The sequence below is a fragment of the Pelophylax lessonae genome (assembly GCF_965119305.1).
Source record: "Pelophylax lessonae genome assembly, chromosome: 9".
Lineage (NCBI taxonomy): Eukaryota > Metazoa > Chordata > Amphibia > Anura > Ranidae > Pelophylax > Pelophylax lessonae.
In genome coordinates, this window is record NC_138776.1 from 21753971 (window position 1) to 21779966 (window position 25996).

Consider the following 25996-nt stretch of genomic DNA (forward strand, 5'->3'; position numbering starts at 1 on the left):
TACTAGAACCAAATACATGGGTGGTAGAGCCGCCTACACAGGGAGGTACTAAGGCCAAATATATGGGTAGCAGAGCTGTCTACACGGGGAAGTACTAAGAGCCGGAAAAGGGTTGAAGAAAGAGATGCGTGGAAGCTTTGGGGGGGGGGGGGGGGTAAGTGGTTGCAACACATCCTCATTCACAAAAAGTGTTGAAGAAACCACTAATATTTTCATTGATATTTGTCTATCTATGAACAATATCGCCAACGCATCCTACAATGTATCTTTGCATATAACCATACAAACAAGTTTTCTAAGGTGTGTTGATGATGCCAACCATATATCTCTCTTTGCATATGACATTTCTTCAATACCCACACCTGTAATATACGCTCAACATGCCGAATCCCATTGTTTATACTCGTCCTGTTCACATTTCACCTCTCAATCACTTGTAGCTCGATGTCCTATGCTCAGAGAAATACAGGAGATATCCATGGTCGGGTGGTTTGGCTCCATAGACATCAATGGAAGCCCTTGTAAACCCACCACACATACGTTTTCTCATGTCTTTGAAGTTGAGGAATTCTTCTCTTCTTCTAGAACTCCTCTTCTCCTCTAGAGCTGCTCTCCTTTTCTAGAACTGCTCTCCTGTAGAAAAGCTCTCCTTCCCCAGAACTCCTCTCCTCCCCTAGAACTTCTCCCCCTCCTCTATAACTCCTCTTCTTCTCTAAAACTGGTTTCCTCCTCTAAAACCCCTCACCTTCTCTAGAACTGTTCTCCTCCTCTAGAACTCCTCTCCTCCTCAAGAATTTATCTCCTTCTCTAGAACTTCTTCCCTCCTCTAAAACTCTGCACCTTTATTAGAGCTGCTCTCCTCCTCTAGAACTCTGCTCATCTCCTAAAACTTTTCTTCACCCTAAAACTTCTCTCCTTCACTAGAACTCTTCTCCTCCCCTAGACCTCCTCTCCTCCCCTAGATTTTCTCTCCTCCTCTAGAACATCTCTTCTCTATAACTCCTCACCTTCACTAGAACTGCTCTCCTCCCCTAGAACTCTTCTCCTCCCCTGGAACTACTATCCCCCACTAGAACTCTTCTCCTCCCTAGAACTGCTCTCCCCAGTGCCATCTTAAGAGCATTAAAGGGCCCCGGGCAATGCAGTGCACTGGGGCCCTGCCTACACAGTCACCCACGTGAATAAAAATGCAAATTATCGATAAGGTGATATTTATTGGTACAGCAGTGCCAGGCTAATGACACCTTCCAAGTTTGGCGGCTGGGTTCAGGGAACACACACATGGACAGGAGTCAGACTCGACTGTGCTCTGTGTGCCTGTTCCTGTGGAGGCGGACAGGCATTCCTGCGATTGTTGGCTCCCCCTCCATGGCCCAAGTGGCCTGACAGCAGCGCTTGCCACCTGCTAAGTTTGGCGGCAGAATGCACACGGGAATCAGGACTAATGCTTGGCTGGGGCTGGGTAGGTGGGGCCCCCCGGGGAAGTGGGGCCCCTGGGCAACTGTCCAGTATGCCCATTCAGTAAGATGGCCCTGGCTCTCCCCCTATAAAACTTCTCTCCTCCTCTAGAACTGATCTCCTTTTCTACTACTCCTCTCCTCCCCTCGCCCAGCTCAGGAAACAAACACCTCAAGCTTGATAAACATGAAAACGCTTGTACATATTTTGTGAAACACAGTTTTTTTTTTCATGCTTAGTCCTTCATATCAACAGATGCTGAGGCTGCAGCTTTCTTTATAACACTGAACCTGACCAGGTGGAGTGGAATACTTCATAGTACCTTCAAAATGCACAATGGCTGGGCCTACATTAGTAGTATCACAAAACAGAAGCCATACCTCCTATTAGCAAAGGTATGTAGGCATAGGACACACACCCTGCCACGCCCCTTTAAAGGAAAATTATATAAAAAAAATAAAAATAAAAAAAAAGGTTAGTTAAACCCACAAGTGCTTTTTTGCCACTACTATTCCTTTCTACTGGTTATTGAACTATAAAATTGCACTAGTTTAGAAATCGGATGAAAGGTTTAGCACTGGGAAACACTTTTTGAAAGATAAAAAGTGTATTTTATATACAACTATATAGATCAGACCAAAATGAGGGACAAATGATGGAGAAAATAGGGACAGAGGGACTTTGTTCCAAATCAGGGACAGTCCCTCTAAATCAGTGGCAGTTGGGAGCTATGCAGAAGCGGATATAACTGTATGTATATACCTGACCTGCAGTGTCATTTTAATGATTGCAGAGCTTTAGCAGGGATCGGTGGAAATATATCAGAGGCATGCAGAATTATTACCTGTAAAACTTTTCATTGGGTTGAATCTCTCCAGGAAAGCCCAACATTCCACAGATGACTCTGCTGTTTTCCAGAGTCCAGCCTTGATCACAAATCTGCCTCCACCGGCCATGATGCTTCACCTCCACTATGCCTTCTGTAACAGGGAGGCTGGCCTTGGCGCGGGCCGAAATCGGCCTAATTCGAACTTCTTCAATCTTTTTCGTATGCTGGGGAAAAAAAAAATTAAATGTTGGTTCTACATTAACACTTGCAGCACTGACCCCTGTGTATAACTCCCAGCTGGGACACAACCCAGAATTCATAGTTATCATTTAATTGCTTTTAGAAAAAACAATGGAAAAGTGTCTTTTTTCAACCTGATTAACCATGGACAGTATCTCACAAAAGTGAGTACACCCCTCACATTTCTGTAAATATTTTATTATATCTTTTTATGGGACAACACTGAAGAAATGTATGTAGTGCAATGTACAACAAGCTGTACACTCACTACTACAATGTAAAGTAGTGAGTGTACAGCTTGTATAACAGTGTACATTTGCTGTCCCCTCAAAATAACTCAACACACAGCCATTAATGTCTAAACCGCTGGCAACAAAAGCAAGTAGACCCTTAATAAACACCTCCAAATTGGGCCCAAAGTGTCAATATTTTGGGTGGCCACCATTATTTTCCAGCACTGCCTTAACCCTCTTGGGCACGGAGTTCACCAGAGCTTCACAGGTTGCCACTGGAGTCCTCTTCCACTCCTCCATGATGACATCACAGAGCTGGTGGATGTTAGAGACCTTGCGCTCCTCCACCTTCTGTTTGAGGATGCACCACAGATGCTCAATAGGGTTTAGGTCTGGAGACATGCTTGGCCAGTCCATCACCTTTACCCTCAGCTTCTTTAGCAAGGCAGTGGTCATCTTGAAGGTGTGTTTGGGGTCGTTATGTTGGAATACTGCCCTGCGGCCCAGTCTCCGATGATAGGGGAGCATGCTCTGCTTCAGTATGTCACAGTACATGTTGGCATTCATGGTTCCCTCAATGAACTGTAGCTCCCCAGTGCTGGCAGCACTCATGCAGTCCCAGACCATGACACCCCCACCACCATGCTTGACAGCAGGCAAGACACACTTGTCTTTGTACTCCTCACTTGGTTGCCGCCACACACACTTGACACCATCGGAACCAAATAAGTTTATCTTGGTCTCATCAGACCACAGGACATGGTTCCAATAATTCATGTCCTTAGTCTGTTTGTCTTCAGCAAACTGTTTGCAGGCTTTCTTGTGCATCATCTTTAGAAGAGGCTTCCTTCTGGGATGACAGCCATGCAGACCAATTTGATGCAGTGTGCGGCGTATGGTCTGAGCACTGACAGGCTGACCCCTAACCCTCACCTTCTTACCCTTTCTGCACTAAAGCTTCAAGAAGACAAACGTGACTGGCGCCCAATATCCTTTCTCGGTCCACACATTTTAGCCATGGACTAAGCCCAGGAGTGAAATGCTAGCCGGCCCGTGCCTCTGGAGGTGTAATACTGCCTTTGGGGTGTCAGAAAGGTGCTATATCATTGAATTTGTTTTTAAACAAAGCTAGTATAAGGGCTTGAATCTCTCTTTATATCAGCTTCCAGTGATCCCATACAAAAATCAGGCTGTCAGTCTAACGCCTGGAGCTCACTGACAGAAGAAGAAAGCAGAGTGATCAGCTCATCAGAATGGTCCAATTACACTGTTGTATTGCAATAAACCACAACATAGGGTAATTCACTACCATGTGGTGTGCCACATCAATAAAAATGCTGCAGGTTTTAACTGTTTTTGTGTGTGCACAGCCATAGGCATGCGCAGGGGTGTGCCGGATGTGCCTGGGCACACCCAGGGCCGGTGCTAGACTATACTGCGCCCTAGGCAACACCAGCTATTTGCACCCTCCCTTCTCCACCCAAAAAAAAAAAGGCTCCAAATGCAGCCTGTACAGGAATGCTTTCTCCCCTCCTGGCCAACATTAGCTCTGTGTGCAGACTGACTGGGGGGCTGGGAGGAAGTGATATTGCGCACAGCACGGCTTGCGTGGTTCCTCATTGGCTGGATATGTCATGTTCATGGATTGGCTGGAGTTTGCAGGAGGAACTTTGTCTCCAGCTAACATTATCGAATCCTGCAGCGGTTTGCGGAACGTCGGCACAGTTTGTAGGAAACAGAGCAACCATCAGAAATTTTGGGGCCCCTACACAGCTTTAGGCCTGGGCCCCGCCGGGCCTCACCCCTTGCACCCATTTCATTAGGGTCCCCATAGCCCCCCACCTTAAATCATGGTCCCAAGAGTCCCCTCTTCTTAAATCAGGGTCCTCAGAGTTCCCCCCCTCCTTACATCATAGTCCCCAGAGTTCACCCTTACAACATAGACTCCGATTTCAGTAGGATCTCCAAAGTCTTCCCTTACATTAGAATCCTAAAGTCCCCCTTACATCAGGGTCCCTACAGCCCCCCTTACATCAGGGTCCCTACAGCCCCCCTTACACCAGGGTCCCCAGAGTCCCTCTGGCCATTGCTGCTCCCTAGGCAGCAGTGCGCCCTAGGCGGCTCCCTAGTTCACCTAGTAGTAGCACCGGCCCTGGACAAACCCTAATTACCGTATGCGATGCATCCCTCATATACCCCCTCCTGCCCCCTGCAGCACTGCTGGCTTCCTCCCTCTCTGCTCTCACCAGGGATGTTTCAGGATGCAGAGCAGGAGAAGGGACAGTAAATATGTCATTTACTGGCCCCTTCCTTTGGCGAATGAACACAGTGAGTGATTGGTATTGATTGCTCCTGTGTCCATTCATAACTAAAGCATAGTAAACTGTGTTTATTATGCTTCAGTTTGTGAATGAAGAGGAAGCCGCTCAGCACAGAGTATTTCCTATTCATTCACTGTCCAGTGCTGAGGCTGCGGAGAAAGGGACTCTGTCCTCATTCCCTTTCTCTGTCTCAAAAGTGAGATATCACAGCTAATTCAAAATCAATAGGCTGCCTCACTGAAATGCACGATCAATCAATACGATCAATCAATGAAATGCACACAATAACGCATGAGAGCCACAAGGTATGAATGGGCCCTTATTGTCCAATCAGCAGGCTGGGGACAGATTAGTGACCAAACGGCATTGTTTCAATGCAGTGGCACAAAGGGAGGTAGTCAACCTGGCTGTGCTATCGGGCAGAGGTAGATGGACCATAAAACTTACTGAACAGCTTTACAAATCTTATAGGATGTGGAACATTTTACAAATAATGTGATACAGCAGTGAACGTCACGGTTTGCCTGCAGTTCAGCCTGAATTAATATTTTAAAAGGGTGTCAGGAGAAGTGACAGCCGTGAATGACAAAAGACAACAGTGCGGCTTTTACACGTCTGCCGGGAGAAGATGACGATCTGAAAGAAGATTTACATTAGACAATCAAATTTATAGTAAAAAAAAAAAAAGATTTTTTTCTAGTACAGGATTTATAATACAATGTAATGAGAGATAGTACATATTAAATACAATTTAATATGAGAGGGTTAGGAGGGCCCTGATCACAAGAGCTTACAATCTAAGAATAGAAAAATAAATAGAAAGTTACAAAGAATAATGAGTGATGATTATAATAATGATAATAGAATGGACCAGTGGTCTCCAAACTGCCCTTTACTGCACTTTATCTGGCCCCGGAACACTCTTCCTCCCACTGACACCAAAAATTAAGCTCCATTCCTTGCACTGACACCAACAATGGAGCACTATTCCTCCTACTGACACCAATGATGAAGCACTATTCCTTCCATTGATTCCAATGATGGGACACTATTCCTCCCACTGACACCAATGATGGGGCACTATTCCTCCTACTGACACCAATGATGGGGCACTATTCCTCCCACTGACACCAATGATGGGGCACTATTCCTCCTACTGACACCAATGATGGGTAACTATTCCTCCTACTGACACCAATGATGGGGCACTATTCCTCCCAATGACACTAATGATGGGGCACTATTCCTCCTACTTACACCAATGATGGGGCACTATTCCTCCTACTGACACCAATGATGGGGCACTATTCCTCCAACTGACACTAATGATGGGGCACTATTCCTCCTACTGACTCCAATGATGAGGCTCTATTCCTCCTACTGACACCAATGATGGGGCACTATTCCTCCCACTGACACCAATGATGGGGCACTATTCCTCCCACTGACACCAATGATGGGGCACTATTCCTCCTACTGACACCAATGATGAGGCTCTATTCCTCCTACTGACACCAATGATGGGGCACTATTCCTCCTACTGACTCCAATGATGAGGCTCTATTCCTCCTACTGACACCAATGATGGGGCACTGTTCCTCCCACTGACACCAATGATGGGACACTATTCCTCCCACTGATACCAATGATGGGGCACTATTCCTCCTACTGACACCAATGATGGGGCACTATTCCTCCTACTGACACCAATGATGGGGCACTATTCCTCCTACTGACACCAATGATGGGGCACTATTCCTCCCACTAAGATCAAGGACGTGACACAATGCTGGCATCACTCATACGTCTATGTCCCAAAGACAACCTCTGGATATGACGCTGAGCACGTGCACTCAACTTCTTTGGTGGACCATGGCAAGGCCTGTTCTGAGTGGAACCTGTCCTGTTAAACTGCTGTATGGCCTTGGCCACCGTGTTGCAACTCAGTTTCAGGGTCTTGGCAATCTTCTTATAGCCTAGGCCATCTTTATGTAGAGTAACAATTCTTTTTTTTTAGATCCTCAGAGAGTTCTTTGCCATGAGGTGCCATGTTGAACTTCCAGTGACCAGTATGAGTGTGTAAGAGAGATAACACCAAATATAACACACCTGCTCCCCATTCACACCTGAGACCTTGTAACACTAACGAGTCACATGACACTGGGGAGGGAAAATGGCTAATTGGGCCCAATTTGGACATTTTCACTTAGGGGGTGTACTCACTTTTGTTGCCAGCGGTTTAGACATTAATGGCTGTGTGTTGAGTTATTTTGAGGGGACAGCAAATTTACACTGTTATACAAGCTGTACACTCACTACTTTACATTGTAGCAAAGTGTCATTTATTCAGTGTTGTCACATGAAAAGATAGAATAAAATATTTACAAAAATGTGAGGGGTGTACTTACTTTTGTGAGACACTGTAGACCTATACATCTATAGTATATCCCCTGCTGATTTCGTACGTTTGCCCACTGACAAAGAAATGATCACCCATTTCAAAAAAATTATGAATTGATTTGCGGTTTAATGAGTGAAATAAGTATTTTACTCCTTCACAAAACCTGACTTAGTAGTTGGTGGAGAAACCCTTGTTGGCAATCACAGAGGTCAGACGTTTCTCGTAGTTGGCCACCAGGTTTGCACACATCTCAGGAGGGATTTTTTCCCACTCCTCTTTGCAGATCCTCTCCAAGTCATTAGGGTTTAGAGGTTGACGTTTGGTGACTCGAACCTTCAGCTCCCTCCACATATTTTCTATGGGATTAAGGTCGGGGGACTGGCTAGGCCACTCCAGTACCTTAATGTACTTCTTCATGAGGCACTCCCTTGTTGCCTTGGCCATGTGTTTTGGGTCAATGTCATGCTGGAATACCCATCAACGACCCATTTTCAATGCCCTGGCTGAAGGAAGGAGGTTCTCACCCAAGATTTGACGGTGACGTCCTTTTAATAAAGATAAATATCCCATAGTTTGTAGATGCGATAACTTTTGTGCAAACCAATCAATATACACTTATTGGGATTTTATTTCACCAAAAACATCAGTGTTCATTTCGTCAACTAAAATATTTAATATTATTTTAGTCGACTAAAATATGACTAAAACTAAAATGGCATTTTAGTCATAAGAGAAATAGAGAAATGTTTAAATAATGCATTACAATTTTCTTAAACCCATTCGATTTGTAGTTGACTAAAATTTATGAGATTTTAGTCGACTTAAATGTACTGGAGATTTTAGTCCACTAAAATCAGGGCCGGCCCTACCATGCATCCCGCTGGGTCCATTGGACCCAGGCAACACTTGGAGAGGGGCAGCAAATTGACTCCAAAGATTATTTTTCCAGTAGTTTTGTGTGTCATCAGTTTGCGGTGTGTTGTGGGTGGCATTTCCCCATCTCATACTGCCACCCGTAGTCCAAACTGATGAGTATGAAGAGGCAGAGCGTCTCCTCCGAGGAACGTCCCTCATGTGATGGTGGTGTGCGCAAAGACGTCAGACATCAGCGCATCCCACGGCTGGATCTTCTAGGGCGGTGGGCGCAGCAGACACAGGAGTGACAGGAGGACTGAGGACAGACAGCGGGTGTTTGGTGCACCGGTCCAGTGGTAAGTTATGAAAGAAGATAACAGTATACATAATTATTTTCTACATTTTATATTTATATAAAATAAGGGATGTGGGGGCCTTTTGTTGGGTTTTTATTTTATTTATTTATTTATTTTAAGGGGGAGCATCATTTTATTCTTGGATCCAGGCAGCACAATGTCTTGGGCCAGCCCTGCCTAAAACTAAAACAATTCAGGTGACTAAAATACGACTAAAACTAAAATGGCAAAAGACTATAACTAAAACTAAATCTAAAACTAAATTTGTTGCCAAAATTAACACTAAAAAAACATGTCGGGGGGCGTGGCCGAACCGGGCATGTGAGAGGACTCAACTCACGGAGCTCCCGCACTTGATCCTACAATCTCATCCTTTTCCCCGGCCGGATTAACCTATATTGCAGGACGTTCGCCATCCGGGGGTCCCCGTGATCATCCTGGTGCCTCTTGCTCCCCGCTGCGTGCCCAGATACCGGAGATCCCGGAGGACTACGGGGTGAGCCCCGCTGGCGCGGCCGACCATCTCCTGCCATCCTCCTTGCCCGGTCCATCCACGGGCTCCATCCCACCCCCAAGTGTCTCCCCCGCACCCCGGGTACAGCCTCCTGCCTGTATTTTTCGAGAGAGGCTTGGATTTGTGGAGATCCGTTTTGCGGCCTAGTCGCGGGCCGAAGCCGCGGACTTTCCTGAGGCCGGCGGGCCGATCGCGGAGGCGCCTGGACGTCTGTGGACCGGGTGAGCTGCCGATCCTGTCCTCTTTGTCTCCTCTGCCTCCTGATTGCTCCGGACTACCTCCTGCTGCTCCCTCCACCATTGGAACTCTGAAGTAATATCCCAGCTCTGCGCTGCTCCTTGCCTGGGATTACAAGTGCAGCCACCCCTCCATACATCAGGCTGCGTCTCCCTCTCCTCTCCTGCATTTCTAGCCTGACCTGCCTTGCTCGGGAGAGCCCGTGCTGTCTCACCCCCTCCTCCCCTCTGCAGAAATACCGCCATGACTCGCGGCAGCAAACCTAAAGAGGACAACACAATCTCAGCGGCCCTTCAAGATGGCGCTGGCCCATCAACCCCACAGCGTGTCCTGCGTGGCCCTGACAGACAGAAGGAGGCTGCGGTGAAGCCCGAAAAGGACCCGTCCCGCAGGTAAGGACGCTGCTGGGGATATCTTACTTTATGCTAAGAAGCTGTCGGAACTCAGGGATCAGGAGGCTGGGGACTGTGCTCAGGCTGACAATGGGGGGCGCCCCGATGCAGTCTCACAGGGCCTGGGGGCTGCTCCGCAGCCAATGCTGGCTGACTGGGACCTGGACGCAGATGAGGGGGTGACGGAGGAGGAACAACAACCTACGCTTAGCCAAATACTTCGTGCGGTGCACAAATGTACTGCCTCTGTGAATAATGTTCAGGAGCGGTTGGGGGGTCTCACTGAAGAAGTGGCTCTCCTTCGCCAAGACCTACAAAAGATCCGTGAGCGCACTACTGCTGCGGAAAGCCGTATTAGTGACCTGGAGGACCAGCTGCCAGCGCTGCTCACTGAATCCAGAACAACTGCGAGGCAGGTCCAGATCAATAAAGACAAGACGGATGATATAGAAAATCGTTTGCGGCGCAACAATGTGCGCATTGTGGGACTCCCGGAGAAGGTGGAGGGCAGAGAACCCACTGAGTTTGTTGAAACCTGGCTCTGTGACATCTTTGGCAGGCAATCCTTCTCGCCTATGTTTGCGGTGGAAAGGGCCCATCGGGTCCCCACCAGAGCATTGCCGGGCAACGCCCCCAAGCCCATGCTGGCCAAGCTGCTGCACTACAGGGACAGGGAGAAGGTGCTGAGGCTGGCCAGGGAAAAGGCAGAGGTCAAGTTCAATGGGGTACGGGTGTCTTTCTACCCGGACTTCTCTGCAGAAGTCCAAAAGCAGCGAGCAAGATTCACCGATGTTAAGCAACGTCTCCGTCGCCTTGGACTCACATATGCTATGCTATACCCAGCCCGTTTGCGGGTCACCGCGGAAGGTAGAGGGCACTTTTTTGATACTGCTGCAGACGCGGCGAGTTGGCTCGACATTAATGAACCCGCCCTCCGTCAACGCCAGCGAGCTGCTCCTGATGAGTAAGGGGCGCCACGATGTGGACTTTGCATCTCTACGTGTTTGGACCCTCTGAAAGATTGCCCCGGCCGGGGTGCGTATCCTTTTTGTGATGGCACAGCTGTACTTCAACCAGCGAATACCTCTTCTAGTTCCGGTGTTCTGGTAAATGCATCTTCCCTGGATTACAAACTGCACGGTGCGCGGTTGTGCACATCAGGTTGGCGGGCCACTACTGGTTTGTGGGGCTGTTGTCCACGGAAAGCAGACTGGTTCTCCTGCCCGCCTCCTGTGGTTTGATGGGGCACCGTTGTGCCTTGTCCCGTTGGACTGTGGTCCTTTCTTCTTTCTTTTTGTTTTTGAGGAATCGCACATACCATTGATTTTGACAGCAACTTGGCTACGGACCTTTGGGGTGACTCCGAGCACCCTGCTTCTGCTACTTTCCGGACCCCTACCCAGGGCATCTGTTTTGGTGGCAGGGGACGGACACATGCTACCCTTCACTACATGGCTGGACTACCTATAGTTTCATGGAACGTGAGGGGTCTTGGATGCCCTCAAAAGAGGGCCATGATAGCTGCTCAATTACGCAAGTACCACCCAGCGATTATAGGACTGCAGGAGACTCACCTGGTAGAGGACTCTGTAGGCTGTTTGAGATATTCCTGGGTGGGGCGGGGCTACCACTCCACTCACTCTTCTTATTCCAGGGGGGTGAGTGTTCTGGTGCATAGGGCCATTGCCTTCCAGGAGTTGGGGGTGAGGGTGGATCCTGAGGGTCGCTTTGTATTTCTGCATTGTAAAATATTTCAGGTCACCTGTGTTTTAGCGGTGGTATATATTCCTCCTCCATTCTCTTCCCGGGTGCTTCGCGAATTTCTAGAGTTTACAACGGGTGTGGCGGATGTACCCCTTTTTGTAATTGGTGACTTTAACGGGATCTTGGACCCTGTCAGAGATAGGCACCCGCCTGCTGTTCCCCCGGTTTCCGTGAGGGGTACTGCTCTCTCGCGCTTTCTGGGGGAGCTGGGTTGGGTGGATGTTTGGCGCTCCCGGCATCCTGGCGTGGTCCAATTTTCCTGCTTCTCTAAGACCCATTCCTCCTTATCCCGTATCGACCTGTGCGTGGGCACTGGTGCTGCGCTCGCGCTGGTGGAACGGGTGGAGTACGCTCTGAGGGGGATTTCGGACCACTCCCCGTTGGTGGTCTGGATAACAGTGCAGCCCCAGACCGGTCTGCGAAGGGCCCCTTGGCGCCTGAATGCTTTCTGGCTGAAGCTTTTTCCCCCAGATACTGATATTTCCGCTGAGGTCACTCGTTTTTTTCTGCATAATGACCGGTTCCCTGACGCCCTTGTACGGTGGGATGCATTTAAATGTTTCCTCCGGGGTATCCTGATTACCAATATTAAGAAAGTGCAAAATGCCTCTAAAGATTTTGAAGAGCACTTGGCTCAGCGAACCCGTGATTTGGAGGAGGAGTATATTGTCAACCCTTCGGATGTAACGCGAGATGCATGGTTGTCTGCACAGAGGGTGTGGGTGGGAGAGGTGCAGTCTAAGGCAGATAAGAAACGTTTCTTTGCTAAAACTACCTTCTATGAGGAGGGGGAGCGGACGGGCCGCCTGCTGTCACGCATCGTGGGAGTGCGCCCCTCAGCCCCCCCCATTGGTGCCCTCAAGTTGTTGGGTGGTCGGATAGCCAACACACCTGAAACCATTATGTCTGAACTGGTGCGCTTTTATTCTGATTTGTATTCCTCTAGGGTGTCTTATGCACCGGCAGACCTTCGGCGGTATTTGGACGCAATCTCCCTCCCGCGGCTGACGGAGCATCAGTGTGCAGATCTGGAGGCTCCCATCACTGTGGATGAGCTGAGAGAGGCGGCTGCTCTCTTCCCGAGTTCTAAGGCTCCCGGTGATGATGGCCTCCCGGTCGAAATCTATCAGCAATATTCTGAGGTGCTTGCTCCTGAGCTGCTGAAGGTCTTTAATGCGGCTAGGGAGGCGGGTGCTCTGCCAGACTCCATGACCAGGGCTAGTATTGTCTTACTGCTTAAGCCGGGTAAACCTGCATCAGACCCGGGCTCCTATAGGCCCATTTCTCTACTCCAGACTGATGTGAAAATACTGGCAAAGGTTTTAGCTAGGAGGGTTAATACTATTATTGCACATGTTGTCCATGAGGATCAGGCGGGCTTTATGCCCAATAGGTCCACTGCGATTAATCTTCGCCGTCTGTATGTAGCCATGCAGACACCGGCAGATAATGAGGGGGATAGGGTGCTGTTATCGCTGGACGCCAACAAAGCGTTCGACAGCGTAGAATGGGACTACTTATGGGCAGTGTTGGAAAAGTTTGGGTTTGGCCCTATATTTATCTCCTGGGTGAGATTGCTTTACTATCATCCGCAGGCTTCCATTAGGGATGGTGGCAGGATGTCGGAGCACTTCTGTCTGGGGAGAGGCACTAGGCAGGGATGCCCACTGTCCCCGCTTCTATTCGCACTGGCTATCGAGCCGCTGGCGGCTACCATTAGAAATCAGGACTCCATAGTTGGGTTTCACTATGGCCCCCTTCGGGAGAAGATTCTGCTATATGCGGATGATATGCTCCTGATGCTTGGGGACACTGGTGCCTCTTTACAAGCCACTATGGCCACCATACAGGATTTTGGCCGATACTCTGGCCTCACTATCAATTGGTCCAAGTCGGCCTTGTTGCCGCTGGATAAACCTGGGGATCCTCTCCTGGGAACGCTCTGTCCAGTACCTGTGGTAACTAGTTTTAAATACTTGGGGATAGTGGTTTCCGCAGATCTGCTTCAATATTGTCATCTAAATGTCCACCCACTCCTGGCTCGGTTTCGCGACACAATTAAGGTCTGGAACAAGCTATGGTTATCGGTTGCCGGTAGGGTGAACCTGATAAAGATGGTTCTGATGCCGCAACTCCTGTACTTCTTACACAACTCCCCCGTAGTCATTACGCTGAAAATCTTCCGGGTAGTCAATACGTTGTTTAGGTCCCTTATCTGGCAAGGGCGGGCGGCGCGGATCCGGATTGAGCAATTGCAGAAACCCAGGGACATGGGGGGCCTTTCTCTCCCCAATCCTTGGATTTATTATCTAGCCTCTCAGCTGCAGCACTTGGTTGGGGCTGTGGCTGGAACGGGGGGTGGCCCTGCTCTGACACTGATGGGGCATTTCACAGGTGCCCACGGCATTCCTGAGGGGTTGGAGGCTCAACTCTTTGCTAAATCTAACAAACTCCACCCTACCTATAGACTTCTTCAGAAGGTCTGGGATAAGGCCAGACAGTTACAACAGGTTACCGGCTACACTTCTTATAGTCCCATATGGCATAATCGCACATACCCTGAGCTGGACAAGCTGGATCAGGCTGGAAGGTGGCTGCAGTTTGGGGTTTCCCACATTAAACACATTCTGCTCAATGGGGCGCTCATACCCTTTGAGCAACTGCAACTTCGGTTCTCCTTGCCAAATACTATGAGGTTCTATTACCTGCAACTTCAGCATGCATTCCGGGCACAGCCTTCCTTGTCCCACTCCAGCTTGTCCTCCACACCGGTATTTTTCCTCATGGAGCAGTATACTTCTACTAAGGGTTTTATATCAGCCTGCTATGCAGCCTTATTGGCTCTATATCTGGACAGATATCCCTGTAAGGCGTGTGACCAGTGGGGTGGGGATGTGGGGGAGATACCTGCTGAGCAGTGGGAGGAGGCCTTGGAGTCAGTTAAAAAGTGCTCGCTTAATGTTTCCCATCAAGTGTCCCAGCTGTATATCCTTCTACGGGTACATCATACCCCGGCGAAGTTGTTTGCTATGGGTATCCGATCGGACAATATGTGCAATAGATGTGAGAGAGAGGTGGGGGACCTAATTCACCTGTTATGGAGATGCCCAAAACTGCATCGGTACTGGACCTCAGTGACCTCCACTATTAACAAAGTTCTAGGCTTGGCGATCCCTGTGGATCCCAAGCACTGCCTCTTGGGTATATTGGATCACATTATAGATGATAGATATTTGCGAGAGGCGGCTGCGCGAGCTCTGTTTCAGGCTCGACTGCTTATTCTCCGACATTGGGTTGATCGGGATCCTCCTACATTTCGGATATGGCTGGAGCGACTGGGCGCCACCCTTCGCATTGAAAAGTTTATTTACCTGCATAGAGGTGCCCCGGCTAAGTTCCAGAAAATCTGGGGAGTCTGGCTGGGTTCTCCGGAGATGGCTCCTACCGACCTGGTCCTCGACCGTCTGCTGCTTTAGGTGATTGGGGGGGGGGGGGGGCCTCTGGTGGTATGTGTTGTGAGAGCTGCTTTGATTTTGATGCATGACTGTTTTTTTTTTTTTTTTTTTTGGCTACGAATTTTTTTTTTTTGGTTCAGGCTGCTCTCTGATTTCTGATGTATACTGGTTCTGTGGCTGAGATCTGTAGCACATTATGTGCCTTATCTTGTGGCTGTTTTTACTTGTTTCTTCTGTTGCATTGTTTGTATTTGCTTGCGATTTCTCAATAAAATTTTTTTTCTTGATTTAAAAAAAAAAAACATGTCGCAGAATACATATTGGCCTACATTTATGAAGACATTTGTTTTGTCCACTTTTTTTATTGGATGTGTTTTATAGCAGAAAGTAAAAAAAATATAATTTTTTTCTTTTTTTTAATGTCTATCTTTTTTTTCGTTTAAAAAAAAAAAAAAAAAATATATATATATATATATATATACAATATATATATATACACAGTGCCTTGCGAAAGTATTCAGCCCCCTTGAACTTTTCGACCTTTTACCACATTTCAGGCTTCATACATAAAGATATTAAAACTGTAATTTTTTTGTGAAGAATCAACAAGTGGGACACAATCATGAAGTGGAACGAAATTTTTTGGATATTTCAAACTTTGTTAACAAAAAAAAAACTGAAAAATTGGGCGTGCAAAACTTTTCAGCCCCTTTACTTTCAGTGCAGCAAACTCTCTCCAGAAGTTCAGTGAGGATCTCTGAATGATCCAATGTTGACCTAAATGACTAATGATGATAAATAGAATCCACCTGTGTGTAATCAAGTCTCCGTATAAATGCACCTGCACTGTGATAGTCTCAGAGGTCCGTTTAAAGAGCAGAGAGCATCATGAAGAACAAGGAACACACCAGGCAGGTCCGAGATACTGTTGTGGAGAAGTTTAAAGCCGGATTTGGATACAAAAAGATTTCCCAAGCTTTAAACATCCCAAGGAGCACTGTGCAAGCGATAATATTGAAATGGAAGGAGTATCAGACCACTGCAAATCTACGAAGACCTGGCCGTCCCTCTAAACTTTCAGCTCATACAAGGAGAAGACTGATCACAGATGCAGCCAAGAGGCCCATGATCACTCTGGAGGAACTGCAGAGATCTACAGCTGAGGTGGGAGACTCTGTCCATAGGACAACAATCAGTCGTATACTGCACAAATCTGGCCTTTATGGAAGAGTGGCAAGAAGAAAGCCATTTCTTAAAGATATCCATAAAAAGTTTTGTTTAAAGTTTGCCACAAGCCACCTGGGAGACACCAAACATGTGGAAGAAGGAGCTCTGCTCAGATGAAACCAAAATCAAACTTTTTGGCAACAATGCAAAACGTTATGTTTGCCGTAAAAGCAACACAGCTCATCACCCTGAACACACCATCCCCACTGTCAAACATGGTGGTGGCAGCATCATGGTTTGGGCCTGCTTTTCTTCAGCAGGGACAGGGAAGATGGTTAAAATGGATGGGAAGATGGATGGAGCCAAATACAGGACCATTCTGGAAGAAAACCTGATGGAGTCTGCAAAAGACCTGAGACTGGGACGGAGATTTTTCTTCCAACAAGACAATGATCCAAAACATAAAGCAAAATCTACAATGGAATGGTTCACAAATAAACATATCCAGGTGTTAGAATGGCCAAGTCAAAGTCCAGACCTGAATCCAATCGAGAATCTGTGGAAAGAACTGAAAACTGCTGTTCACAAACGCTCTCCATCCAACCTCACTGAGCTCGAGCTGTTTTGCAAGGAGGAATGGCCAAAAAGTTCAGTCTCTCGATGTGCAAAACTGATAGAGACATACCCCAAGCGACTTACAGCTGTAATCGCAGCAAAAGGTGGCGCTACAAAGTATTAACTTAAGGGGGCTGAATCATTTTGCACGCCCAATTTTTCAGTTTTTTATTTGTTAAAAAAGTTTGAAATATCCAATAAATTTCGTTCCACTTCATGATTGTGTCCCACTTGTTGTTGATTCTTCACAAAAAATTACAGTTTTATATCTTTATGTTTGAAGCCTGAAATGTGGCAAAAGGTCGAAAAGTTCAAGGGGGTCGAATACTTTTGCAAGGCACTGTATATATATATATATATATATATATATATATATATATATATATATATATATATATATATACTGTATATGTGTGTGTATATATATTTTTTATATAAATAAAAAAAAAATATATATATATAAAATATAAATATATATATAAATATATATATATATATATATATATATATATATATATATGTATATATAAAATGCAGAGTTGATCAATACCACCAAAAATCAGCTGCAGTGTGCATGAGGCCTCAGCTTTTTGATTTTGCATCCAAAAAGGAAAAGTCACCTTTACCAGAATTTAAAATGCATACAAAAATGTAATAAATGAAAGGACTGGGGTAGCTTAGAGGCAGACGTAAGCTGACCCTCACCACTTCCTTCCTGTACAGCGGGCATGGCAGCGGGTGCCACCATCTCTGTGGTTTTATTCTGGGGAATTAATTTACTAGGGGAACAACTCCCCACCCTGACACACTACTGACCCTCATTAGCGGCAGGCTGGATCTGGCAGGTTGCCCCATGTGGGATCAAGCATGTCTACGTGTGGCCTGCTAACAAGGGACAGAACTGTTCTCTGCCCGCCCTCACACTGGCAGTTGTGTGCTCATTGCTCGCCCTCCAACAAATCAGTTTAATTACTTTGCAGGATGAGATGTTTTTTCCTTCCATATACCATTTAAGCCCATAAATCCCTAACATTTACAGAACAATATTCCTCCACACATATGGAGGCCTTGCAGCAGAAAGATGTAATGTACAGTCGGTGGAACGGTCACAAATGGTCTGGGTAGAAATATTGGTTTTATATTTTTTTACTAGGGATTATTATTATGCAGGATTTTTATAGCGCCAACAGTTTGCGCAGCGCTTTACAACATAAGAGCAGACAGCACAGTTACAAAAAAATTCATAGGGACCTGCTCATTAGAGCTTACAATCCAGGAGGGAGAGTCAAGAGCTGATGGAGAAAACTAAAGTTCAGCTGTTAGGTGAAGGCAGGATAGGCTTCTATGAACAGAAAAGTTTTCATGGATAGAGTAGGAGGTAGTCAGACAGATTGGGGTAGGGAGTTGCAAAGGATTGGAGAGGCTCAGGAGAAGTCCTTGGACAGGGCTGCTGATAAAGCAGTACAGCCAGCCCTCCTGTACTTGGCCCGGGCCCCATCAGTTCAAAAGGGGGGCCCAGGAACCTGCTGAACAAGAAGTCAGGCTGTGCTGTCTTATTGCAGACACCAATCCGCTTCTACCTCCTCCTGTAGAGTTGCCGGATTCTCCTCCTCTTTCTCCCTCCGGCTTCGCTGCAGGGGGATTGGTTCTAGCACATGGGTCCCTTCCATCTGCTGTCCCCCCCTGTGTGCTCCTTTCCCCCCCACCGCTGCCCGCTTCCCTCCTCTCCTGCCGGCAGCTGCTGCGGGCACACAGGGGGATGTTTCAGGATGGAGAGTGGGGGAAGGGGCCAGTACATTTATAATTTATTGGCCCCTTCCTTTTCTGAATGAACCTAGTGAGTGATCAATACCAATCACTCCTGTGTCCATTCATCACAGAAGCATAGTAAACATGGTTTACTATGCTTCAGTTTGTGAATGAGCATGAAGCCTCAGAGCACTTCCAAGTCATTCATCTGTGCAGCTGAGGCTGCAGAGAAAGAGACTGGTAAATGTATGTCCTCTGTCACTTCTGGCTGAGCGTGGGGCCTGTCAAGTAGGCTGTATGGGGCCCTGTGATTTCTAACAGCAGCCCTGTCCTTGGAGGTGAGCATGGGAGGAGGTGACAAGGGAGCTAGAAAGTAGGAGGTATTGGGAAGAATAAAGAGAATGAGTTGGTTGATATGCTGAGATCAGGTTAGTGATGTAGCTGGGGGCAGAGTTGTGGATGGCTTTGTAAGATATTGTAAGTATTTTGAATTTAATTAGTTGAGTGAGTGGCAGCCAATGGAGGGCTTGACAGAGAGGGGTGGAGGCCAATGAGTGAAGACCAATGGAGGGATTGGCAGAGAGGGGTGGAGGACAATGAGTTGAGGCCAGTGGAGGGATTGACAGAGAGAGGTGGAGGACAATGAGTTGAGGCCAGTGGAGGGATTGGCAGAGAGGGGTGGAGGACAATGAGTTGAGGCCAGTGGAGGGATTGGCAGAGAGGGGTGGAGGACAATGAGTTGAGGCCAGTGGAGGGATTGGCAGAGAGGGGTGGAGGACAATGAATGGAGGCCAGTGGAGGGATTGACAGAGAGAGGTGGAGGACAATGAGTGGAGGCCAGTGGAGGGATTGGCAGAGAGGGGTGGAGGACAATAAGTGAAGGCCAGTGGAGGGATTGGCAGAGAGGGGTGGAGGACAATGAGTGGAGGCCAGTGGAGGGATTGGCAGAGAGAGAGTAGAGGCCAGTGGAGGGATTGGCAGAGAGGGGTGGAGGACAATGGGTGGAGGCCAGTGGAGGGATTGGCAGAAAGAGGTGGAGGACAATGAGTGGAAGCCAGTGGAGGAATTGGCAGAGAGATGTGGAGGACAATGAATGGAGACCAGTGGAGAGATTGGCAGAGAGACGTGGAGGACAATGAATGGAGGCCAGTGGAGGGACTGGCAGAGAGGGGTGGAGGACAATGAGTGGAGGCCAGTGGAGGGATTGGCAGAGAGAGGTGGAGGACAATGAATGGAGGCCAGTGGAGGAATTGGCAGAGAGATGTGGAGGACAATGAATGGAGGCCAGTGGAGGGATTGGCAGAGAGATGTGGAGGACAATGAATGGAGACCAGTGGAGAGATTGGCAGAGAGACGTGGAGGACAATGAATGGAGGCCAGTGGAGGGACTGGCAGAGAGGGGTGGAGGACAATGAGTGGAGGCCAGTGGAGGGATTGGCAGAGAGAGGTGGAGGACAATGAATGGAGGCCAGTGGAGGGATTGGCAGAGAGAGGTGGAGGACAATGAATGGAGGCCAGTGGAGGAATTGGCAGAGAGATGTGGAGGACAATGAATGGAGGCCAGTGGAGGGATTGGCAGAGAGATGTGGAGGACAATGAATGGAGGCCAGTGGAGGGATTGGCAGAGAGATGTGGAGGACAATGAATGGAGGCCAGTGGAGGGATTGGCAGAGAGGAGTAGCAGACACTGGTTGGTAAGGTGGATGAGCCTGGCATCAGCATTCGTGATGGACTGAAAGCAGTTGTATACCCCACTTCGTGATTTTTACCCATAGGTAAGCCTATAATAAGGCTTACCTGTGGGTAAAATGAACATCTCCTAAACCTGCACTGTTTAGGATGTATTCATCCTGCATGCAGCTGCTGACATCAGTGGCGCATGTGCTCTATCATTCCGGAACTTCAGAGCTTCTTGCTGTAACGGAGGGCTCCTGTGCGCATGCGTGGGAGTGAGTGGGAGTGACGTCATCGTGGCTCCGGCAACTCACAGCGTCAGAGCCTGCGAACCTGGAAAAAAACACAGAGGGAACATGTCAGCCCCCTCAGCGTTGACTAGGCGTCGCTGCGTGGGCTTCGTTCTAAGGTAAGTATTTCATACTGCCACTTGAAGGGGGAGGAGCCTATGTAAAGGTAATCCAATGAGGAGGGAGTTGTAGTAGTCGAGACGAGAGATGCCCAGGGAGTGAACCAGGAGCTTTGTGGTATCATTGGTAAGGAAGGGGCGCATTTCGGAAGATGTTGTGGAGGTTGAGGAAGCAAGATTTGAAAAGTGATTGGAGTGATTAGTGTTAAATTGCAATTTGGGTAAAATGTGACAAATGTAACAAATATCCACTTTTTTGCCAACCAATTTCAACAATCTTTCAAAGCAAACAAATGATAAGAGGTGTGGAGGAGCTCAGCTCAGTGTTCATTTTGTGGCTGATAATATTTTTGTCAAAATTTTAGTCAGCTACAAGTCAATTGACCAAAAGTTTGTCAAGAAACAAATACAGAACGAAAATGCGAGGAAGAGACTTTTACCCATCTGAACTTCCGCTTTCCTCAGAGCTCCGCCTGTCTGGTAAAGCCCCAGCCCCTTGACAACCTGTATTGGCTGAGAGACGCAGGCTCCTCCTGTCTGTCTGCTGCCTGGGAGTTCTGCAGGTCACCGCTCCATCCCTAAAGTATAATTCACCCTGCCCTGTGCACATCCTCACTCCCGTTTACTTCCCCCAACCACAGTTGCAGGTCACCTCCCCATCCCCAAAGTATAAATACATAAGGGGGGGGGGTATGATCTCCATGTATAAATACATAAGGGGGGATATGATCACCATGTATAAATACATAAGGGGGGATATGATCACCATGTATAAATACATAAGAGGAGGATATGATCACCATGTATAAATACATAAGGGGGGGATATGATCACCATGTATAAATACATAAGGGGGGATATGATCTCCATGTATATATACATAAGGGGGGGATATGATCACCATATATAAATACATAAGAGGAGGATATGATCACCATGTATAAATACATAAGGGGGGGGATATGATCACCATGTATAAATACATAAGGGGGGGGGGATATGATCACCATGTATAAATACATAAGGGGGGATATGATCACCATGTATAAATACATGAGGGGGGGATATGATCACCATTTATAAATACATAAGGGGGGGGATATGATCACCATGTATAAATACATAAGGGGGGTATGATCACCATGTATAAAATACATAAGGGGGGATATGATCACCATGTATAAATACATAAGGGGGGATATGATCTCCATGTATAAATACATAAGGGGGGATATGATCACCATGTATAAATACATAAGGGGGGGGATATGATCACCATGTATAAATACATAAGGGGGGATATGATCACCATGTATAAATACATGAGGGGGGGATATGATCACCATTTATAAATACATAAGGGGGGGGATATGATCACCATGTATAAATACATAAGGGGGGTATGATCACCATGTATAAAATACATAAGGGGTCCATATAGTGAACTTGGTGTTGAGTTATTCAATTTAAGGTCAACACAGAGGACAAGGGGACACTCTTTACATCTAGAGAAAAAGAGATTTCATCTATAAATACAGAAAGGTTTCTTCACAGTAAGAGCTGTGAAAATGTGGAATAGACTCCCTCCAGAGGTGGTTCTGGCCAGCTCAGTAGGTTGCTATAAGAAAGTCCTGCATTCTTTCCTAAATGTACATAATATAACTGGGTACTAATATTTATAGGTAAAGTTGATCCAGAGAATATCCGATTGTCTGTCGGGGGATCAGGAAGAATTTTTTTTTTCCAAATTGGGTAATGCTTTATTGGGTTTTTTTTTTTTTTTTTTGCCTTCCTCTGGATCAACTGTGGGTATAGGATTGTGTATATGGAGGTTTTCTATTTGAGTGTTTTGGTTTCATTTCTTTTCTTTTTTTACTCTGTTGGTTGAACTAGATGGACTTGAGTCTTTTTTCAAGCAGATTAACTATATAACTATGTAACAACAGATTGTAAACATGTGTATATTCCTGAAAGCTTCTTTATCTCTTGGAAGACAGGCGACGTTGTTTAGATCACGTTTCTCTGTTTGTGCTTTCGCAAATACACAGCGAGGGATTTGTGGTTGGAGGAAGAGGGTGACCGAGGCTACAATTTACACAAACCTCCATTTCATGATATAATGATGTTTGTGCAGGTAAGAACTCGTATAATTTACCCGTTCTTGTCTGCTATACGGTTTCGGCAGATTTAGGTCATTTCTAGAATGCTGACAAACAGGGCTGCTGTTAGAAATCGCGGGGCCCCATACAGACTACCTGGCAGGGCCCCCCCAAGAAAATATTAAAGATATATTTAGCTAAAATTGCAACAAAATCACTATTATCAGACACGAGTATAACATAACTCGCATAATCCCTGCTAAATCTAAAAAAAAAAAAACGATGTTAAATAAAAAAGAAGACGAGATGAGAAAAATATACAGGCTGGGCAGTTGGAGCTCAGTGATCAGAGAGACAGAGGAAGAGAAACAAAGTTACAAATAAACTCCTGAGCAGAGATAAGTGCTGGGAGGGGGGCCCACACAAGGGAGGGGGATTAATGAGGGACAACTGTCTCTTTGTCAACAGATAAAAGCTGATAGCAGGGAGAGGGACAGATCTGATTCAGGTGCTGGAGGAAGATTTCTGTATTTGTTGTCCATCACTAATCCCCCTCTCTGTGTGGGCCCCCCTGTGTGCTAGGGCGCCCTACAGGAGGGCTGGTGGTCCCCCCCTATCAGCGGCCCTGCTGACAAAGTCCAAAATCCTATTACCATCCATCCCTTCCTCATACCACCACCATGGTGATACCAACACACAGGGCCACTGATGGGGGGGGGGGGGGGGAACAACCAGTCCGAGATGCAATGGAGAGACAGCCACTCAGGTGAAGATAATAAAACAATCAGAGGTCGGGTGCACGTCAGATCCGCAGTCCAGGCAATGTAGAATCACAAAGGAAAATAGACCGCACTCCGACATTAAAGAATCAATTGATTTATTAACATAAAGAACATTCCAACGTGACAGTCATAGGACATCATGGACAGGTCGACAAGCAAAGAAGCAGTTGACGCATTTCACTAATTACATTCACTTAATCATAACTAAGTAAAGACATACACATGGATAGACTGCATAAATAGGGACAGAACAGCTGAATGTCCTCAATATCATTGAAAAGAAGACCAATTAATGCCTTGTCCCCTTCATGCAGTTAAATCCATTGAAGCTCCCTTCTCTATCTACTTAGAAACACAAAATATTAGTAAAAAAATATATTAAGGCGGTTGTATCCTCAAAAAATAAAAAAACCTAACGAGTCACATGACACCGGGGAGGGAAAATGGCTAATTGGGCTCAATTTGGACATTGTCACTTAGGGGTGTACTCACTTTTGTTGCCAGCAGGTTTTTTTTTTTTTTTTTAGCAGAGACCCTTGAGAATAAAATGGCGGTCATTGCAATTTTTTAATGTCACATGGTTTTTGCGCAGCTTTTTTTTTTATTCAGGTCAGTCAAGTTCCTTCACCCCAAACTTTCTCATCCATGTCTTTATAGATCTTGCTTTGTGCACTGGTACAACTTATTTGGTGGAAGGGGGATTATGGTGCGGGGGTGGGTTTTCAGGGGTTGGGCTTGGCCCCTTAGTTCCAGTGAAGGGAACTCTTAGTGCGTCAGCATACCAAGACATTTTGGACAATTTCATGCTCCCAACTTTGTGGGAACAGTTTGGGGATGGCCCCTTCCTTTTCCAGTGCACAAAGAAAGGTCCATTAAGACATGGGTGAGCGAGTTTGGGGTGGAGCAACTTGACTGGTCTGACCTCAACTCGATAGAACACCTTTGGGAATGAATTAGAGTAAAGAGAGTGAGCCAGGCCTTCTTGTCCAACATCAGTGCCTGACCTCACAAATTGGCATCTGGAAGAATGGTCAAACATTCCCATAGACACACTCCTAAACCTTGTGGACAGCCTTCCCAAAAGAGTTGAAGCTGTTATAGCTGCAAAGTGTGGGCCAACTCAGTATTGAACCCTACGGACTAAGACTGGGATGCCATTAAATTTCATGTGTGTGTATAGGCAGGCGTCCCAATACTTTTGGCAATTTAGTATGTATGTATGTGTGTATATATATATATATATATATACATATATATATAGTATGTACACATTTTACTTAGGATCTTTTGGTCTACAAGCCAAGAAAAGTGTAAAGGCAGACGTCCCGTACTTTTGGTAATAAAGTGTAGCCATGGAATATGTTGGCGCACTCTCCAGCGAGGAAGCACCTCTGGAATCTTCGCATGTCAGGCCGAGGTGGGGTGAGGTGATGCAGGCAGACATACTAAGGCACATTCATACAATAATCCTCAGAATTTATAAGTCAGTATAACGTTCGGTGTGGTTATTCTCGTCTGGGAACAGGGCCAAGCTGGTGGTTTCTAAACATGAAATACAAACAACTGGCTGAAGTCATACTTCTAGCAGTGCGGGGAGTGGGGACTCCACATTTTTTGCAGCACTGAAACTTTTAATTGCTACTAAGATTGTTTGTTTAAACTTGGCAGTGAGGAATGGGAGGGGGGAGGGGGGGGGCTGTACACATCACCGTACCCCATAAAATGGGCCATTTATTCAGAAATACTCATATGTATCCCTCTCCACCCTGATGAGTGCTCACAAAATCAAACAACACAATGAAATAAAAAGGATACATGCAAAAACAAATCCAACCCTATTAATACAACTTAGTGAGTATACATTTGTCATCCAGGAAAGATATTCTATGATAATTACTTTGATTATGTAATACTGTTAATTGATTACTGACGTTTATGTCATATGTTTTTTTTCATGTGCATTTTCTTCAATATGATTTCAGTGTCCAGTGTTCAGTTTGTATATATCTGAGATCTAAGGTCCTGATGAAGCGGGCGATCCCATGAAACATGTCGACCTTCAGAGAATGACCTCATTAGACCTTTATATTAGGGATCGACCGATTATCGGCAACAGCGATAAATCGGGGGCCGATATGCACTTTCCCCGATATATCGGAGTCGGCCCCTGAGGTTACCGATATTGCCGATATTTAGGGAAAGTGCTTGTACCGTGGTGATGCCTGCAGCTAGAGGCATCACCCCGGTACCGGTGTCCATAGCCAATGGTCGGCTGACTTGTAATGACAACCGATGCGGCTGAGAAGCCGCTCGGCTGTCATTACAAGGAGTGGGAGGGGACGTCCCCCTCTCCCACTGCCTTCCGCAGCTCGGCCGGGTCTCCCGTCCCACCAGGAGACCTGGGCATCCTACCTTCACCGCCGCCGCCAAAGAAAAGACTCGGGTC

At 46.7% G+C, this 25996-nt stretch overlaps 1 protein-coding gene across 1 annotated transcript in view; it reads right to left on the reverse strand.

The window, feature by feature from the left end:
• The window catches only part of LOXL4 (lysyl oxidase like 4), a gene marked incomplete at its 5' end in the record, with an annotated part of 151957 nt that overhangs the window by 115392 nt on the left and 10569 nt on the right, over positions 1-25996 (reverse strand). Inside the window, one exon of the mRNA XM_082268366.1 lies at positions 2303-2511. Coding sequence (XP_082124492.1) covers positions 2303-2511 — 209 coding nt within the window. The remainder of the gene's footprint in view (positions 1-2302; positions 2512-25996) is intronic.